A 20,302-nucleotide genomic window follows, 5' to 3' on the forward strand; every position below is an offset into this window, starting at 1 on the left:
ATATAATTAATTAATTAATTAATTAATTAATTAATTTTCTTTTGACGCGGGGCGTCCGGGTACAGATCCCCTGTGATAAACAAGGGACTACTGTAGAATAAATAAATGAATTTGGGCTTTTGACTCAGCTGGTATGTCAGGCTGAACAAACACGGTTTTACTTTTTGTTACGTAATCTTTAGTCCTCCTGTTTTGTCTTATTTGTCTTATTTAGACAGCGTTTCCAAATAATGAGTCACAGAAATTGATGGATTCCACAAACGAGCAGGAGTTTTTAACAAGCAGTGAGTAAGAACCAGCCCGGGCATCATTCATGTCTTAAATATGGGACTAGAATGGATGTAATTATGGGTTCTAGTGTTAAGTTGTGCATTTTGTTCAAGTTTCAAAGTGTGTGTGTGTAAGGGTGAAGGGCCGGAGAGATCTGCGCTTACTTCTCCTGGCGGGTCTGCTCCGCGGTGGTTTCCATGGCGCACTCGAGCGAGCTTTGAAGCGAGTGAAGCTGATTGGTCGTCTCCTTCAGTAGGAAGCGGGTCACAAATTGCTCCAGGTGGGTGGACTCCTGGTAATCCTGTCAATCAAGGTGAGGAGGAGGAGGACACGTTAGTGTGGGAGGAACAATTAAGGGAAGCTGTGACAGTTGTCACTTGCGCCACTCAAGAGTTACTAAAAGTCCAAACCTCCTCTGTTAATCAAAATCTGCCCACAGGAAAACCCAGGAGATTACATAACACTGCTGCTCAAAACAAGAAGATAAGAAAGATGAGGAAGACGGGAACTCTTGGGTCATTTCCACTAAAATCTGCCCACTGTTGTGAAGTACTCTTAGCTACTACCACACCAAACCTTACCTTAGTATCTGTAAAACTCACCGAGTTGTAGCCATTCTTGTGATTGATAAAATTCTTTAGCTGTACCATTTTGATTTGGATTGACTCCAAAGGTTAATCAGTTGTAGATGGACATCTAATAAATAGTTGTTGAAAGTTTCACTAAAATATGTCTAGTGGTCTAAATATTTTGCTAACAGACAGAAAAAAGCAACAAGCGCACAAGATTGTACAGGCTGCCTTACACGGCGGAAGGTGAGTTGGTACAAAACATCTCACTTTAGACATCCATCCGTTCATCCATCCAACCATTATATTACCCGCTACTTCCTTTATGGGTCACAGGGGTCACTGGTGCCCACATCCAGCAGTCACTGTGCAAGAGGCAGGGGACACCCTGACCAGGTCTCCGCTAGTTCATCACAGGGACACATAGAGACAAACGAGACTGTTATGTGCCTGGGGTACATTGGCCTTATTATTTTAGAGGGCAGGACTGAGTACACATCCTTGAGGTATTCCTGTAGGAGTCAGCACAGCATTTGATGTTGTCTCCCATTCTCAAAGGTCCATCAGTCACAAAGTCCAGCATCCACTCACAAAGACCAGGTTTAGTTAGCATATTTTTAACTTGCACAGTAAACGCCACTGAGGTTGAGTTTTTTTTTTTTGGTGAAGATGAGGGTGACTAACTTTGGTGGCCATTTTGACTTGAAGTGACTCCAAAAGGTAATGAACTGTAAATGTAATCTAAATGATCATGAGATAGCCGGTCAACATTTAATAATACCAAGATATGAAAATAAGATGTTTCTCAATGTGTTCAACTCAAATTATATGTTGGAGACAATGCTCAGCTACTACCACACCAAACAATATCTCCATAGCTGTAAAATTCATCGTGTTACAGCCATTTTTCTGTTTGCATACGTCTCTTTACTTTTGCAATCTTGAATCGAACGGACTCCAAATGTTTACCCAGCTGTAAGCGTGGATATTTTGCTAATAGTACAGGCAAACAAACACAGACATGGGCAAAAAACATTATTACTCTGCCTTCACCTTAGACCAAGGTGAAGACAATTCTGACACAGATGTTCTTGTTTCCAGGTGCGAAGGCGCTATGTGCAAAGCTGCAGAAACAACTCCTGCTGTGCACCCATCGGAGCGACAAAACCTGCGGGGGCTCCGGTGACACAGCTCTATTCCTCAGGATGTGGGCCAGTACATAACTTTTTGGACGCTTTTAATATTTAAGAGACTTCTACTTGCACTTGTACCAGATTTCACTAGTATGATGAGTAGTCAAAACAAGGAGAAAGTTATTTAAGGACATAACTGCAGCAGGTGTCTGATCTTCTAAAGTAACGTCTGTAAAATACCTGAATTCAAAAAAACTGAAGAGAAAGCCAAACAGTAATGAAAGACAGAGCAAAGAGGACGATATCTGAGCTTCATTGGTGATGTCATCAAATGTAAATTAAACAGATTAGAGCAAATATGGTTTTGTTTCCAGTTTTTTTAAGTCAACTGTAAAAAAAAATAAGATGCCAGCTTCTCGCCTCCTTATGATGCATTGTTGTCAGTTTTCTGCATAAATCGTCTGAGATGAAATGTTTATTACCATTATGTTGGAAAATCACATCACTTGATGGGAGTCACTGACACTTGTTATCTTCTGAGTCAATGGTTTTATTTATGCCCAGGCTGAGCTCACTGAGAAATCTGATGGAAAAACATCAACTCTGACACCATGTTCTTGTAATTTGCCACGTCTGGAACAAAGCAGGAGGTCTGAGAGTTGTTTTTGATCGACTCGAGGATCATTGAGGAACGCTTGGCTCTGTAGTGTTTACTGCACAAACACACACTGCACCTGCTACCACAGTTTCTGCACCAGTTGGAACGCAAATGCAAAAGGAAGTGAAAATACAAATGGAGCAGTGCACAAACGAGTGTACAAATGCAAGAAGAGCAAACAAAGAGAGTGGCTGCTCATGTGTGATGAATGCATTGTAAAATCTCTGCAATTAAACATGATGCAACACACGTGACTATTTAAAAAAAAACTAGAGAAATTGCATTTCCTGTGAAAATGCATTGTGAATGCTTACTGCTGAAGAACTTGCTGAAAAACAGCTGAAATTAGCTAAAAAAAAGTGATGAAATGTAGCTGAAATGGAACAACAAGCCTAAATTGGAAGAAGAAAGCAGAAATAACACATATTTGCTGAATAAGGTTTAAATAAACAGAAATGAGCACAAATTTTTTTTAGCGAAAAGTAGCTGAAAAAGCAAAACGAAGCTTAAAGTACCAGAAGGAAGTGGAAAGAACTGACATGAGCTCAAAAAATGTGTCATTAGCTGGAAAAGCTAAAATTAGCACCAAAAGAGACACATAGTAGCTGAAAGAGCAGAAAAAGCTTAAACTAGCAGAAAAAAGCTGAAAGGAACATAGCAAGCTGAAATTAGCATAACAAAGTTAATTAGGCTAATAGCAGCAAATATAAAAAACTTGAATTTATTTGAAAACAGCTGACATTAGCTAAAACATGCTAAAACCTATCTGAAAATTTGGAACAAGCTTAAATTAGTGAAAGAAAGCAAAAATAACACATTTACCCCACTTATAACAAAAGATGAGAAATGAGCACAAAATGTAAATGATCTGAAAAAAGCTGAACTTAGCAAAAACAAACAAACAAAAAAATAAAAAAATAAACAGCTGAAAAGTAGCTAAAATAGCAGAATGAAGCCTAATTTACCAGAAGGAAGTGACATTTTTGCTGAACTGGGCTGAAAAAAGTTTAAATTATTGCAAAAATTCTGGAATTAGGTAAAAAAAAACCAGCTAAATAGTATTTGAAATAACTCAAACCAGCATAAATAAGAAGAAAGGTGCATAACAAGCTGAAATTATCAGAAAGAAGTTAATAAGGTTGAAAGTAGCAGAAATTGGCACAATAAACTTGAATTGATCAAAAAACAGCTGAAATTAGATAAAAAAAAATGCTACAAAGCTAGCTGAAAATTGCTTGTTGCTTTTAGATAATTTAAAAGTAAAGCATGCACATGCACACGCTCGCATATGAATTCACCTGGTGAGAATGAGTCATGACGGAACCGGTAAAGGTCAGCCTCTTACAACCCGAGCAGTGTGTGTCCATCTCACAAACTCACAGCCTTTACAAACAGCTTCTCTTCTGACTGGTTTGTGTCCCCCACCCCCCATTTCGTTTGCCTCTTGTGATCTTTTATTGTTAGAGACAGAAAAGGTCAAATGGGAGCTTTGTTGAAGGCAAAGCTTTTTAGCTCTCTGCAAGGTCTTGTAATGAGGCCAATAACACTCCCCTGCTGTCAGAATCACACAATTTAAGCCTGGACAGAAACTAATGTTTCCAGTTAGACCAGTCACATTTCATTTTTTAAAAGTCTGGGTCAAACTTTTCATCGCAAAGAATGTCAAAACTAAAGTAATGACAAAATCGCAGAAGCAGCACAAGCTAGTTTCAACAAATTACAGCAAAAACAGAGTGGTCCTGGAGAAACTTTCACAAGGACTGCCAGATTTGACAGTACTATGTGTATGGGTTCACACTCAGCTACCACTAAACCAAATTTCAGCTCAAAATGGCAAAATGTCAATGAGTTAAAGTCGTTTTTTGGGGGGTTTTTAAGCTATGGTGGCCATCTTGAATTTTTGATTTGGACTCAGTATACATACTGACTCACATGTGATGGGGAACGATCTCAGCTATAATCACACCAAATTCCAGCTTAATATGTAAAAATAGATGAGTTAAAACATTTAAATGCTTTGTTGGCCATCTTGAATTTTTTTAAATTCATTATTTAATGGGCATTGCTCTCAGGTACTAACACACCAAATTACAACTTAATATGTCTAAAAATGGCTGATTTACAGTATTTTTCTTTCAGTATTTTTCTTTTTTTAAGCTCAGGTTATATTGGATAATTAATTTGCAACCAGAGTCTATGAAAAATGACTACTGGTAATAAAAATGGTGTGTTTGTTTGCAAATTACGTCGCCATGGTAATTTGAAATGCCAATAAAAGTAATAGTACACATCACGGTGCCGAGCTGGTCGTTTTGATATAACATCCATGGGGGTACGCGTTGCTGTTCGGGCTGCGCTAAAGTTGACAAAAGAGTAAGATATAAAGTTAAGAAACTATTGTCAGGTGGATAATAATAGGTGGCTGCCTCTTATTAGGCAGTCACCAACTGTAGTTTGATTGCTTTAACAATGTCACAGTTCGCATGAGCAATTTTTTTTTAGAGTTAGGGAGATTTTTCTGAAAAGTAAAACAGTTACAAAATACTAATTTAAGCATTAATTACTGTAATACATTCACTTGGAGGAAATGTGAGTGAAGTAACATAAAATAACAAGTATGCAATGTATAATATAGAGCATAAAAGTAAATATATTAGTCAAAATTTGAATTGTTTTCTTTGTATAGCTTTAGAAACGGGAAAATAAAGCGTAAAATCCCTCAGATGTTTGATATGAAGAACTTCAATAATAAAAAGCATTCAAATTAACAATTTTAAACTAACAGGTTTTTAACAATATCAGCATGCAGCATCGCTCACCTTCTGCTGAACCCATTTTTACAAGTGGACAGTAATGTTCTTACTTTTGTCTCAGTTTCTGTGTTCCCAAAGCACTCCATGAACCAAAGTAAAAACTCCTGCATATCTACAGCTGGTTAACTTTTGCATTAAACCCTATCAAAGATGGCCACCACAGCTAAATGACATTAGCCAACGTACAGTATAAAGGGCTTTAACTCAACGAATTTGACAGACGTGGAGCTAAAATTTGGTGTGGTAGTAGCTGAAAGTAATTCACAACACAAACTCGAAGTGCTAACGGTGCTTCACAGTATTGCATGATGCTTTCAAGGTTTCACCAAAATGTCATTTCTCAACAAAAGATGCTCTTAGTGGACGTTCAGGCGATCTGCACGCCTTTTAATGAACGCTAATCTTTTAATTTTAAACTGATCATAATCACATTTATTTTGGAGTTTATTTGTTATGTTAGTGTCTCCCCTGCATGTCAGCATCAGGCCACTTTTTAAAATTATTTTCAGGACTTATAGCCTTTGGCACAAATGTCTAACCCAAATAAAATCCACAGTGACACTAATCAGGCCCGTGCTGTAAATAAATCTGCCTTTGATTTCGATCCGCCTCCTGTCGTGCCCACGCACATGTGCATGAATTTATCATACATGCACATAAATTAGCTTGCAGTCATCAGAGCAAAAACCCTCCTCTAGTACACCTTGTGAGTCTAAACACACACACAGATCCTCCCACATCCACAGCCAGAGACCACCCACTGAAATACATGTAGAGTTCAGCAGAGACCAAGCTTTAGCCTGTGACTAATGCAGCATCTGTTTGCCTCTTTGCTCCAATTACAGACAGAAAACATGGTGGATTGCACAGTTTTTTTTTTTTAATTTTAGGTTATGATTCATCTTTACGTTCAAAAAATGTATTTGTGGCATTTTTACGTTTTGTGATTCCAGGAAAAGGCATGAGAAGACAACAGAAGTGTGAAATCTTGTTTTCATCCTGGTAGTGATCCTTTTATTGTGTGAATGTCTATGAAGCATTCACACTACTGTGATCCATTTTTCTTCTGTACGTTTTTTGGCATCTTTCTCGTTCCACAATTTTTGTGCTCAGCTCGTCCAAGAGAAGGGTGCTATTTTGGTATTGGTGCAACTTTAGCTTTTTGAAATATTTAGCCTTTTCTGCCCTTTTTTTCTCATAGAAAATGAATTGAACTCATTTTACTTCCTTCATATCTTTAGTTCTGTTTACAGCCTTTTACTACAAATTTCACATTTCATTCTGGTTCAGCTTCTTTCAGCTTCCTTGTGCAAATTTCCACATTTTTTCAGCTAATTTCAGCTGTTATTTTAGCTGTTTTGTGCTCCTTTCTGATTCTTTCTCCTAACTACAACATTTTTGTGCTTCTTCTAACTTGTTTCTGCTCCTTTGAGCTTATTTCTGAAAGTTTCAGCTTTTTCTGATATTTCAGCTACCATTTAGCTGTTTGATGCTAATTTTAGCTTTTTCAGATAATTCAACATTTTTGCGCTGGTTTCAACACTTTTCAGCCTACTTCAGCAAAAATGTGCTCTCTCCACTTAACTTCTGATAGGTTAAGCTTCTTTCTGCTTTTTTAATTACTTATCAGCTGGTTTTTTTGTTTTTTTTGCTAATTTCAGATTTTTCCAGATAATTTCCACTTGTTTTGTGCTCATTTCTACTTATTTCAGCCTATTGTGGAAAAATTGTGCTCTCTCCACTTCTGCTAGTTTAAGCTTGTTCTGTCTTTTCAGCTCACGTTTTAGCATTCTTTAGCTAATTTTAGCTGTTCTCAAATAAATTCAAGTTTTCATGGTAATTTCTGGCACTTTCAGCCTTATTAACTTTTTTCTACTAATTTCAGCTTGTTATGCTCCTTTCAGTATATTTCTGTTAGTTTCAGCTTTTTCTGCTATTTCAGCTACTATTTAGCTGGCTTTGAGCTAAATTTAGCTTTTTCAGCCAATTCCACATTTTTAAGCTAATTTCATCTGCTTTCACTTCCTTCTGGTAGTTTAACTTCTTTCTGCCTTATCAGCTACTGTTCAGCTATTTTTAGCTAATTTCAGCTTTTTAGCTAATTTTCTAATTTTGGGGCTCATTTAATTCAGCAAATATGTGTTTGTTCTGCTTTTGTTCTGCTAACTTAGGCTTGTTCTTTCATTTCAGAAACATTTCAGCATGTCTCTTACCTAATTTCAGCTGTTTTTCAACAAGTTCTTCAGCAATAAGTATTCACAAAAGGAAATGCAATTTCTCTACTTTATTTAGTTATTGGCAGTTCTGTGCAGAATGTGCAGAGTAATTTTCTTTCAGCTGAGGTCAAATATCGACCATCACAGAGGGAACCGTGAAGCGTTTCACGAGGCAGAATAAGAGAGCGTTTAGGGTCCTATTTTTCCTGTGTGAGACGTCTGAAAACTTCTGAAGGTTCAGAGTGAAACGAATCATTTTATTTCTGAAAGGACAAAACCTCTTTTCTGCTGTTTCATTTCAATTCTGGCCTTTTCCAGGTCTATTTTAAAACCTGTTTTCCATCTGTCTCTCAAAGCAGAGGCATTGTTTGAACTGGAAAACAATGGGGAGGTTTTGCCTAGCCCATAAATGTAAATATATATCGATTTTTTTTTTACACAAGTGTTGGATAAATTCAGATCTTTCAAAGTGAATTACTGTGAAAGCCTCAAGTAAAGGTTTAAACGCTACATGAACCACTATGAAAGTTTTTAGATTTAGCGCTTTTAAATGATTAGCAATCACCCATTTGCGTGCTTATTTAAACTCTTTCTAAACCAGAGCTTGACCATTTGTCTTCTCTTTTGTATGTTGCTTGTCTACGTTTGTCACTTACTTTCTGTGCTTATAAAAAAAAAAACTACAACTGACAAATGAATGCTTTGCCTCCCACGCGGTGTCCGCGGTGAGATGTGTCGACTTCTGTGCCGATCTGAGGGCTGATTTGAGCTTCACAGCATGTGTCATAATGTGCCCGATGAGACGCTGAAAAATGAAACTGTGGAAGGAAAGAAGCTCCTCTTAAAGATTGAGTTTGTCACCTTTCTATCTTATGTCCTCATCTGTCGTCTCTATTCTGTCATTGCTTTAGTTCTTCTTTTCCACCTTCATCTTTATTCTCCTCTTGTGTCAGTCAGATCTGCAGTAACAATATAACGATCTTGTATGTTCCCATTAAAGGCCAGTTTATTTGGTAAAGCTGGAACAGTGCATTTAATTCAGCTTGGACATTGTTTGGCTCAGATTATTATGAGTATAACCCAGTTTGTTCTTTTAGGTTCTGTAGAGGAAATCTGACTTTTGGGAGGTCTGAGGCAACAACAGTCTGAGAACACAGCCATCTTTTAGTTTAATCACTAAACTGATCAAACTTGAGCTCATTTTATGCATTTTCTTCTTATTTGTGGCAATTGTTGCACCAAATGCACCATAAATCTGTCAAAATTTGAGATCCCCAAGCCGTCTAGATTTCTGAATGTAATTTTAAAACTAGAGAAATTATGTGAATGCTTATTACAGAACAACTTGCAGAAAAACAGCTGAAATTAACTAAAAAGCTTGATCCTGTGAAGCGTCTCCTGGAGCTCGTGCCTACAGTGATACATGCATAGGTGTGCAGAGTCATGTGCATGTGGAAAAATATGCATTTGGTCAATGCATGGGTGTGAAGTGCTAACGGAACTATGTTGCTAAGAGAACCTAACTCCCAAATAGGACTATGCTGCTAACAGGACCACTCTGCTAATAGGACCATGCAGCTAACAGGACCACTCTGCTAATAGGACCATGCTGCTCACAGAACCACACTGCTAACAGTACCATGCTGCTAACAGAACCACACTGCTAACAGGACCATGCTGCTAACAGGACCACTAAGCTAATAGGACCATGCTGCTAACAGAACCACACTGCCAATAGGACCATGCTGCTAACAGGACCATTCTGCTAATAGGACCATGCTGCTAACAGAACCACACTGCTAACAGGACCATGCTGCTAACAGGACCACTCTGCTAATAGGACCATGCTGCTAACAGGACCATTCTGCTAATAGGACCATGCTGCTAACAGAACCACAATGCTAACAGTACCATGCTGCTAACAGGACCACACTGCTAATAGGACCATGCTGCTAACAGGACCACTCTGCTAATAGGACCATGCTGCTAACAGGACCATTCTGCTAATAGGACCATGCTGCTAACAGAACCACACTGCTAACAGTACCATGCTGTTAACAGAACCACACTGCTAATAGGACCATGCTGCTAACAGGACCACTCTGCTAATAGGACCATGCTGCTAACAGGACCATTCTGCTAATAGGACCATGCTGCTAACAGAACCACACTGCTAATAGGACCATGCTGCTAATAGGACCACTCTGCTAATAGGACCATGCTGCTAACAGGACCATTCTGCTAAAAGGACCATGCCGCTAACAGAACCACACTGCTAATAGGACCATGCTGCTAACAGGACCACTCTGCTAATAGGACCATGCTGCTAACAGGACCACTCTGCTAATAGGACCATGCTGCTAACAGGACCACTCTGCTAATAGGACCATGCTGCTAACAGGACCACTCTGCTAATAGGACCATGCTGCTAACAGAACCACACTGCTAACAGTACCGTACTGCTAACAGGACCATGGTGCTAACAGAACCTCCTACCAACAGAAACACTCTGCTAATAGGACCATGCTGCTAACAGAACCACACTGCTAACAGGACCAGGTTGCTAAGAGAACCTCATTACCAACAGAAACACTAGGCTAATAGGACAATGATGCTTACAGAACCACACTGCTAACAGTACCATGCTGCTAACAGGACAATGTTGCTAAGAGAATCTCACTACCAACAGCACCACTCTGCTAAAAGTACCATACTGTTAACAGGACCACACTGCTAACAGTACAATGCTTCTAACAGGACCATGTTGCTAAGAGAACCTCACTGCCAACAGAACTACTCTGCGAATAGGACTATGCTGCTTTAGATGTATTCATTTTTCTTTTTTGGCGCCTTGTTCTGTATTTCTGTTGCATACTTTGTTTTTTTTTTGTTTGTTTTTTGACGAGTCAAGATGTTTCTTCTCGTCCTGAGCATTTCATTGCATTGTTGACCTTGTGTTGATTCTGCGTATGACAAATAAACCCACCCTAACTGAAGTGACAGCTATTTTGTTCCCAGCTGTTTCAAAAGCATCCACCGGTGGGTACATGACAATTCTGGGTGTGAATTGGTAGCTTGATTTGTCAAAGGTACAAACTGACCGGCACCCACTGAAAGCAATATGCAATCTCTGTTTTAGAACTCAGAATTAAATCTGCACCATTTCCTTCATGTTGGTTTATTTTATGTCTGGATATGAACAATCCAGGCATTTACTTCATCTTACCTTCTTTGTTTTGTCCATCGCCTTTAACACGGACATGTTCAGGTCTTCCAGAGCTGCGAGGACATTCTCGTATTCACCGAGGTGCTGGGAGAAGTACTCTTGAAAACGCAGGGGAAAACAAACAATCATAAGAATGTCAAAGAACAGCGAAGTGTATTTCACAGAGAACGTCGACAAAACAGCTTCTATAATTTAATTCTTATTAGTTTAACCCTAGTTTAGACGACTGAACTTACCACAAAGTTCATCGGTGTCCAAGTTGCTGAAAAAAATACAACAAACAGGAGATTTTAAGTAGAACTTCTCAAGTTTTTAAGGGTCAAATGAGTAGATGCAGTCCTTAAAAAAAGTTTTCATGCACAGACGTTTGTTGGATAAAACGTTGGCGTGATGCCAAACTGAACAAAGCAAAAATATGCTTTGAATCTATTTTTCGGAGATATTTAAGGAAAAAGAGAACAAACCGTGTCATTTGAGTTTGTGTTTTAAGGAGGTCTGAGTGTGAACACGTGAGTCTGGAAGTGGTAAACAAAAAAAATCAGGACTATTTTTCATAATATTAGTAATTCGGATACATAGACTGTTTTAAAAAGAGACAGTTTGGGGATTTTTACTGGTTTTAATTCTGTGCCAAACAGATATTGTTGTCCACGCTGGCACCAAAATCTGTGTATGTAAAGAAATAAACACTGAGACAAAATCTGAGGTTCAACTGACAGTTCAAGTTTTCTCTGTTGTTTTTACAATTTCTCCAGATGCACAGAAAAATACGTACATCATTTAAATCTTACTAGGTAAAAGTTTTTAGCACATCTTTGCTGTGTCTATTTTTAAAAGGAGAAGGTTTGAATAACGTTTGCAGATCAGCCAGAGGATGCTCTCCTGCAGACCCGACAGCCTCACGACTCGTTCTTTAATTGGTGCAAGAGACAATCTAAGACTTTTTAACAGCTTTTTACCAGCGTCACCCTCAGCTTCTTCCTGTTTCCACTGCAGAAAGAGTTTGTTAAAAAAAAGGGGAAACTTTCTGCGAGGATAATGATGTGTGTGTCTTTAAACGTTACAAAATAAATTGAAGCTGCTGATTAACTTTTTAATATAACATCGTCTTAATGATCTAAACTGGAATACTGAATATACTAAATACTATTAAATAATCATACAGTATTAAAAATCAACATGCCAGCTTGTTGCATTTTTGTCTTTCGACTGATGAAACCATCAAAATGTTGGAATTTAATGTGACTTCCTGAATGAGATGGAGACTCACCACTCCTAATTAAAGCAAACAAAAAAAAAACATTAACAGTCAGTTAGCTGTGGTGGCCATGTTGAATTGGGTTGACTCCAAAAGTTATTTAGTTGTAGATGTACATCCACTGATTATTTCCTGAACGCTTTATTGAAATTTATCCAGTGGTTCGTGAGATATTTTGCTAAAACACTCACAGCACAAACATTATCGTCTGCCAGCGGATGTGAAGCATTTACTCGACTCACTCTGTGTTATGAGTATCGATGGTGTGGAAGAGCTCCTTCAGCTCCTCGGCTGTCAGGACTCCATCAGAGAAGTAGGATTTAAACTCATCGAAGGACAGCTTTCCATCATCTGGGGACGAAGAGACAAATCTTCTCAAAGCGAGATCAAAAAGACAAGACAGTCTCATCTGGCACAAAGTCAGCAAACTGTTATGAAGTGCACAGATTTATTCTCTCAGCCTTTATTAAAGCAAAGTTTCAGATCTATTGAGGTGAACAAGTAATATCTTACCTGTTGTGGATACATTATTTATATAGATATTATTTCTGACAAAACAATTATGAAATGTAAATTCTGTGGCGGTTTAAAGGTCAAAAGAGGTGTTCAGATTAACTGATGGGATTTCTTTTAATTAATTAAACTGGGGTTGTTCACAAAGCTTTCTACAAAGGTTATTGGTTTTTCATTGCCTTTCCAATGACCACTGCAAAAGATCTGAACTATCTCTTTATAAATTCATTTTTGCATTATTTTCCTGTTAGAAGAAAGATTATTATTGGCAACAGTTTTTTTAGGGGAACAACGTGGATTATTTCTATAAAAACATTGTTTTATGCAGTTTGGCCACTTCCACATTTAAAGTTCTTCAGTTCTTTTGAGATCCTGTTATTTTCATGTCCCACTGTGCATGCAGAATTTTATTTTATTTTATTGGTTATGCATTATTGGTCTGTCAAACGGTGGCTTGCCAGGAGGGACAAAGGTTAGATATTCTGTTGAAGAAAGCTAGGTTGTATTTTAAATTTTACTGATTTGTTTTTTTCCTTCTATTTTGAGAATATGGAAGGCAAGGTGGTCACAGAAATTTCTGATTGGGTTTGTTAAGTTTATTTTTGAAAATGTACTTTTTAAATATTTTTAAGTTTTGGAAAACTATTAGAACAACAGGGACTAAACTGATGAAAGAACGGTCAAAATGAGAATAGCATCAGGGTTATCAGCATCTCCTGCTTAGACTAATGTGAACACCATCTCAGACAATTTCATGCTCGCAGGCTCCACGGTGAATACAATGAAGAAGTGCAAAATATTCACAAGGATAAAATATCAGCAGCAATAATTCACGAGGAACACCGAACGCACAGAAGATCCAGACGTGTTTTTATGGCTGATCTTCGGATGTTCTCTGCCGGCCTGCTGTGAAGCTGATGTTCAGTGCGACTGTCGTGCAGCACGTGCGTTACAGGGAACGTACGGTGACTCACGGTCTAGGAGCTCAGAAAAAGGCTCAGCTCGACGGGAAAATGCTGCCCTTTGTGCAACGAGGAAAACGAACACGTGGGATGACTTCTGCTGCCCGAAGGGCCCTCAGATCCTCCGGTGTTGGGAGGATTATTAACAGATAGTGATGTTCTCTTGAGATCTGAGACTGAAAGAAAGTCCACTTGGTTTTTAAATTTGGTGTTTTTACAGGTCATGACCAGAATGATCACAGAACTGCTGAAAAAACTGCTTAAAATAAGCACTTGTGTAAAAAAAATATGTTCCTGATGTTTTAATGTAATAATTCCATTGGATGTTCCAATATATTTCTTTTCACAGTTAGCATTAGAGAATTAAATCCAAACTTTACTCAGTTGTAGATGCACATCAAATATTTACTTTTTGAGTGTTTCGTTAAAATCTGTCCAGTGGTTGAAAGGATATTTTGCTAACAAGGTTGACCCGTACAGGTAATGCTAAGCATATGTGTTGGAGATCAGTCTCAGCTACTACCACACCAAACTTTAGGTGAATATCTGTAAAACTGACTGAGCTAGAGATATTTTTATTTGTCTTATTTTGTATTTTAAAGTCAGTTGATTTTGGCGGCCATCTTGATTTGGATTGTCTCCTCTTCATCAGTTGTAGATGTACATCCTTAAAAAAACACCTCAATTTACAATTTTTAATCATAGTAAATAAATTCCTAACGAGATACAGGAAATCCACAAGGCACAAGACTTCCAACGAACACGAAGAAGATCCAGAATCACAGCTGGCGTCTCTGAGCTCCTTTAAGATGGACGGAGCTGGAGTAGAAAACTGCTTCCATGGTCTAACAAGTAAAACCTTCATGTTCGTTTAGGAAATAATGGATGTCGGTCCTCCAGGCTGAAGAGAAGAGGGACCATCTGGCCTGTTCTCACCGCGCAATTCAAAAGCCAACATTCACGAGGGGCATTCGCTCGCCACACATCTGTGAGGGCACCGTCAGCGCTGAACGATGTGTGCAGCAGCACATTCTGTCATGCAGTTAATGAAACTAACTGTACAAAAAAAAAAAAACGACTGCAGTTTCAGTGCACTCACAAAACAGAGATGATGCAACGAGGTGGTAAACGTGTCTCTGCACAGATTTTGAGTTTTTTTCAGTCCAAAACGAGAGCACAAAAGAATAAAACACGTCTGTTTCGGTGTCAGGTTCAGTTTTTGTTTTATTTCTGTGCAGTTTCCTGTGAGTAATGATACACAGAAGCTGCATTTGTGTAACATTTCATAAATGAAACTAATCAATACATTTGGCTTTATGAATGTTTGGGGAAAGGACAACGAACACACGATGGACTCCCTCCTGCTTCGTTGGGATCTCTTATTTTAAGTGTCTGTTTTGCAAACTGTGTGCATGTTCTCAAGCTTTTTAAGCTCCTGCGTGAAGAAACCATCTCCTTCGTATCATCTGTGTTCCAGTCGGTGCATTTTAAGCCCCAAACAGTGTGTCTGTTTGAAGATTCAACAGGATACATGTCTACTGTTTGTTGGGTGGTTAACATGCAGCTCAGTCAGTGTTATCTGTAACCAACAAAGCCTCTTATCATTATCAAGACACAGATTCACCCTGAAGTCTTTTCAATGTTTTGCCACAATTTCATCATGTGATTTCTACACCTTGGTGCACACAGTTCCCCCAAAATGTCACATTAAACTTTGCACCATCAGAAATAATGTTGCCTGTGAAAAAGCATTTGCCCACTTACAGATTTATTCTGTTTTTGCTTTTTTGTCACACCAATATATTTTAGATGATCAAACAAATGTTAATATGAGATGTAGGAAACCTGAATAAAAATAAAATCCAAGTTTTAAACAAGGTTTTCATTTATTAGGGGTGACAGCTCTCCCATACCCTGTCCCTGTGTGAAAACGTAAAGGCCTCCTAAACCTAAAAGGTGGAAAACTGCACTCAAGCGTTGGGGACGAGTTGTTCTGTAGAGAAATGTTTCTGCTGAGCTTCTGCTCGTCTTCCTGCTGCAGGACTGAAGTGATGAACTGATGGCAGGATGTTCTCTGCTAGAGAGCAGAATTCAGGATTCCATTTATTATAGCAGGTTGTCCAGGACCTGAAGCAGCAAAGCAGCTCCCGACCATCACTCTACCACCGCCATGTTTGACCATGATGTAAACGGACACACACCTTCCAAAACATCCATTTTTATCTTGTTAGTCCACAGAAGATTTTACAACAAAACCTTGGGGCTCAGCAAGATTACTTACTTACTTACTAACTTACATTCTTACCAGTACTTACTTACTTACTTACTTACTAACACATTCTTATTTTCTTACCAGTACTTACTTACTTACTAACTTACATTCTTACCGGTACTTACTTACTTACTAACACATTCTTATTTTCTTACCAGTACTTACTTACTTACTTATTAGTTACTGGTACTTACTTACTTACTGGTAATTACTTACTTACTTGTACTTCCTTCCTTACTTACTGGTACTTACTTACTGGTACAAAAGTACTTACCAGTACCTACTTACTTACTTACCGGAACTTACTTACTTGCTCGCTTACTTATGTATTTATACACATATGAGACAGGACTTTGTGTTCTCTTGACTCCGCAGTGATTTTCTCCTTGGATCTCTGACATGGAGTCCATTTTAGTCTCTTCTTATCATTGAACTCTGACCTTAGACAACTGAGGCCTGCAGAGATGTGGTCCTGGTTCTTTTGGTACCTTCTGGATGAGTTGTTGATCCTTCGGAGTTATGATGATCTGCTGGTCTCTACTGGGAAGATTCAGCACTGTTTCACATTTTCTCCATTTGTGAACAACAGCTTTATTTACATGATATCTGGCTTCTACACGTCTGCTAGCAATTAGGCCAAATAAATAAAAAAAAATCACAGTTAATTCTTGATTTAATTCATGAGTCTGTATTTACTCTGGTTATTTTAGTCTAATTTATAAAGTTGCTTTCAAACTTGAAACACCAGTGTGACAAAAGAGTACAAACTGAAAAAAATATTTTAAGGGGGCTAATACTTTTTCACAACCTGTATCACTCAGCTTTACTTTATGGAATTAATAAGGTATGCACGTTTATTTTTCAGCTGCTCCTTTTTCAGGGGTTACCACAGCGAGCAAACTTGCATGAAAGATTTGACAAATGTTTTATGTCGTATGCCCTTCCTGATGCAACCTGGGCTTGAGCCTGCAACCTCAGAATTACAAGACCACAGCACTGACCACTGAGCAACCACAGCCTCACCAAGCTTTAATGAAACAACAACAAATGCACGTTTATTAAAAACCAGAGATTCACTGAATTGCTGTCATGTCTTGGTTTTGATGTTTTGGTGTTTGAGCTCTCATGTCTGCTGTTTTTATTTTTTTGTACATCCTTCATTTGGTGAACATGTTGCTCATAAAATAGCAGGTTAAAACCAACAAACTATGCCTTTAACCTCCATTTAATCAGCTCTAAGGACTACCGTGATACGAGCGGCTCTGAATTGTCCAATTTGTTTTTGTTTTGATCCATTATTGCTCAGAAACAGAACCTAGACAGGCATGGTCAGTTTCCTGTTTCCATGGAAACTGACAGAATATCAGCAGAGAGTCATGATTGGAATTTCATTGAGAAAGTATATCTGCTTTCACACACGAGAAACAAGGTTTGATGTGATACTAGAGGCCGAACAGCGGGTGATTGTTGGTGAAACTGACATGGAGGTCGGGGGGAACGTACCGTTTTTATCCGCTCTCCGCAGAATCTGTAACGAGAAAGAGAAGAGAGGGATGTCAAACGAAAAAAATAAGATGGCACTTCATCAAAGTTGCAATGTGAGTGTGATCATTGATCACACTTGCAAAAGTGATGTGGTGTTGAATTATTGATAGTTTCGTCCCAGAGTCCACAGCAGATGAAAGAGAGTCTGGCAATGACCATGACGGCTTTAAACTGCTCAAACATAACTAAAAATATCTTCTCCCTCATATTCATTCAAGTCAACGTTTTACAGATGGCAACATAAAATAAATCTACAAATGCAAGACATAAATCTACACGCAAGACATTTCAAATGAAAACAAACAAAAAACAATAACAGCAAAACATTAGAGTGCTTTAGTTTGTTTCTGGTTTATGGGTTTTCAGATAAAAAATAAGTTTTTCTGTCACAAAATCTAAATTTTAGACCAACGTGAATAAACAAAAAAGTATTTACCATAAGGCCATCTGCTCAGATCATCACAAGTGAATATTTCAGCTCTCGTGAAGATGATGGAATCGTTCAATTAAAGATTTTAACCTCAAAAGGTGTTAAAAATCAGTCAAAATTATGCATTTACTTTTAATAAATTAGAGCTAATAAGATCAAGAACTGACTGGCTTTGATCAAATCAAGGGCATTTCTACACATTAGTGAACCCAATGACTGAGTGTGAACATCCTTTGAAAATACATTAAACCATATTGCTCAGTAAAGGGCAACCCTGACAAATTAATTATTTGTTTAAAAGGGAACATGCATACAGTAACAAATCTGAAAAGGTGGTAATGTGTCTCCTATAATTATATTTATTTAAAATTACATCTAGCTTATTTATTTTATGGGTTATTATGCAGTATATATATATATATATATATATATTAAATAAACATCAACAGTAGATTTCAAGTTGTTGCCGTTTAATTAGGAGATGATAAAACGTTTACTTACATCAATAAAAATGGACATTCCCTTCTTGAGCTCCATCTGAGTGCTGGGCTCCTCAGGCACGGGTTGAACCTCCTCTGAACAATCCATCATTTGCAGAAATGCTTCAGGAATGTGTCCGACTGATCACTGAGGCTGCTGAAGGAAAAAACACGAATCTGCGCTGTTGTAAAGCCACACACAATCTGACACAACTTCCGGCCGGAAGTGCCTCTTATTGACAATTTATTCAGAATGTTTTAAAGTTTAAACACATAATTTGGTTTAAATTTAATCCATGAAATTATTTTATAGTCTTAGAGTAGTTTTAGTTGCGTTTTGTCACATTAGTCCTACACACTCCGAGATTAGAGTCGTTAAGTGTGGTTTTATTTTGAAGTATTTCCGGTGCTTTGATCCTACCGATTTCCGCCAATACGAGCGCGTCTTGCGCTCTTTCATAAACTTTAAAATCGTGGTACACACGTTTCTAAACTTTAACTAATATCTTACTAATAGATAAAACTTTTCTTGCAGATATTTTGAGATGAAAATCAATAAACTTGAATTTGTTTAATATGGCAATGGCAATCAACCGAGCAGCACACATTTGCCAAGACAGGAGGAGAGCTATATTTAGAAAAGTTTTTGTTGAGGGCACAAAAACCTTAAATGAGGTCGACTTAGCGCGAACAAAACGATGTTCTAAGACATTATCTCCCTTTAGACATGTATTTTAGACGTGATTTCAAAATACAGAGGCATTTTTTTTTTTTTGATGGCCTCCCTTCTCCCCTTACAGCCATCCTCTCCACACCATTATTATGAAATATTTATTATAGTGACTATCTAGTGTAGGTTTTTTATTTTTATTTTTATTTTATTTATTTATTTTTTTAATAGGATAGAAAGAAAGAAAAGACAAAGTAAGACTCCAAAATATAAGAAATATATACAAATAGAGCACACGTCAAAACACCCGGCCACTGTCTGTTCACCTGCAAAGAACATGACAAAACACAGCAACAAAATACATATGTATAAAGAACTTAAAATATTCATGGCTTTGCAGTAAGTTTCCATAAATATATATACCCATACCTACGCCTATATACATACATACATACATACATACACATGAATATACACTCACATACATATCTATATATCTACATATAAAGCCTACATAAGCATCCCTGCTTCTATTTGTGTGTGGTTGTGAGCATGCATAAGTGTATAAGGCTTCTCTAATAGAACATTTATAACAGAGGCATTTTAAAAGCAAACAATCTGAAAAAAAGATTCCTAATACTTTTTACTCTGTGCTTTAAAAGTAAAAATTTAAATTTTATTTTCACAGTATTCATTAAAATGGCAGGTACTAACATTTTGCACTGCAAATGGGGGGAAAACGGTTTAGGGAATAAATGTTTAAGGTTTATTTTTAAAATGCCTTATTACATGCAAAGAAAACGTTTAAATATGACGACACATTAGTTTAATATGTCCTATTTAATGAATAATTTATTTGTATGAACTATTGATTATTTTAGCTGTTTTAAAACTTCACGACTTTGCTGCGAAAAGCAAAGCTGAGCATCGGTTTAATAAAAAAGTAAAACTTAGCAACAGCTCCATCTAGTGGTAAAATATGAACGTACACGGACATAGACTGATCCATTTAAATTCGTAGCTGCTCTAATTTAAACACAAAGTTTATGGTTTAAAAAAAACAAAGAAAGAGAATAATAGGGTGGAGTAAAGCTAATATGCATAAATATTCATATTTTAGGGAAACGAAGTGTTGAAAAGACAACCACCTGTCAAATGGAAAAGCAAGAGGCATCTGCTTTAGCCTTGATTTGTATCCATATGTATCTATTTTAGAGACATATCGATATATTTTAGAGATATATTTGTTGAAACTCATAAAATATTATATTTTTTAAGTATGTGTCTC

The 20,302-nt window shown here is 37.5% G+C and overlaps 1 protein-coding gene across 1 annotated transcript in view; it reads right to left on the bottom strand.

The window, feature by feature from the left end:
* necab1 (N-terminal EF-hand calcium binding protein 1) overlaps window positions 1-18,488 on the bottom strand; it is a 43,099-nt gene extending 24,611 nt beyond the window's left edge. Inside the window, exons 1-6 of the mRNA XM_037692766.1 lie at window positions 18,367-18,488; window positions 17,394-17,418; window positions 12,386-12,494; window positions 11,122-11,147; window positions 10,886-10,983; window positions 435-571 (exon numbers count right to left, since the gene is read on the bottom strand). Coding sequence (XP_037548694.1) covers window positions 435-571; window positions 10,886-10,983; window positions 11,122-11,147; window positions 12,386-12,494; window positions 17,394-17,418; window positions 18,367-18,456 — 485 coding nt within the window. The 5' untranslated portion in view covers window positions 18,457-18,488. The remainder of the gene's footprint in view (window positions 1-434; window positions 572-10,885; window positions 10,984-11,121; window positions 11,148-12,385; window positions 12,495-17,393; window positions 17,419-18,366) is intronic.
* Between the last annotated feature and the right edge of the window lie 1,814 nt (window positions 18,489-20,302).

Source organism: Nematolebias whitei, chromosome 19, assembly GCF_014905685.2.
Source record: "Nematolebias whitei isolate Nwh7 chromosome 19, NemWhi1, whole genome shotgun sequence".
Lineage (NCBI taxonomy): Eukaryota > Metazoa > Chordata > Actinopteri > Cyprinodontiformes > Rivulidae > Nematolebias > Nematolebias whitei.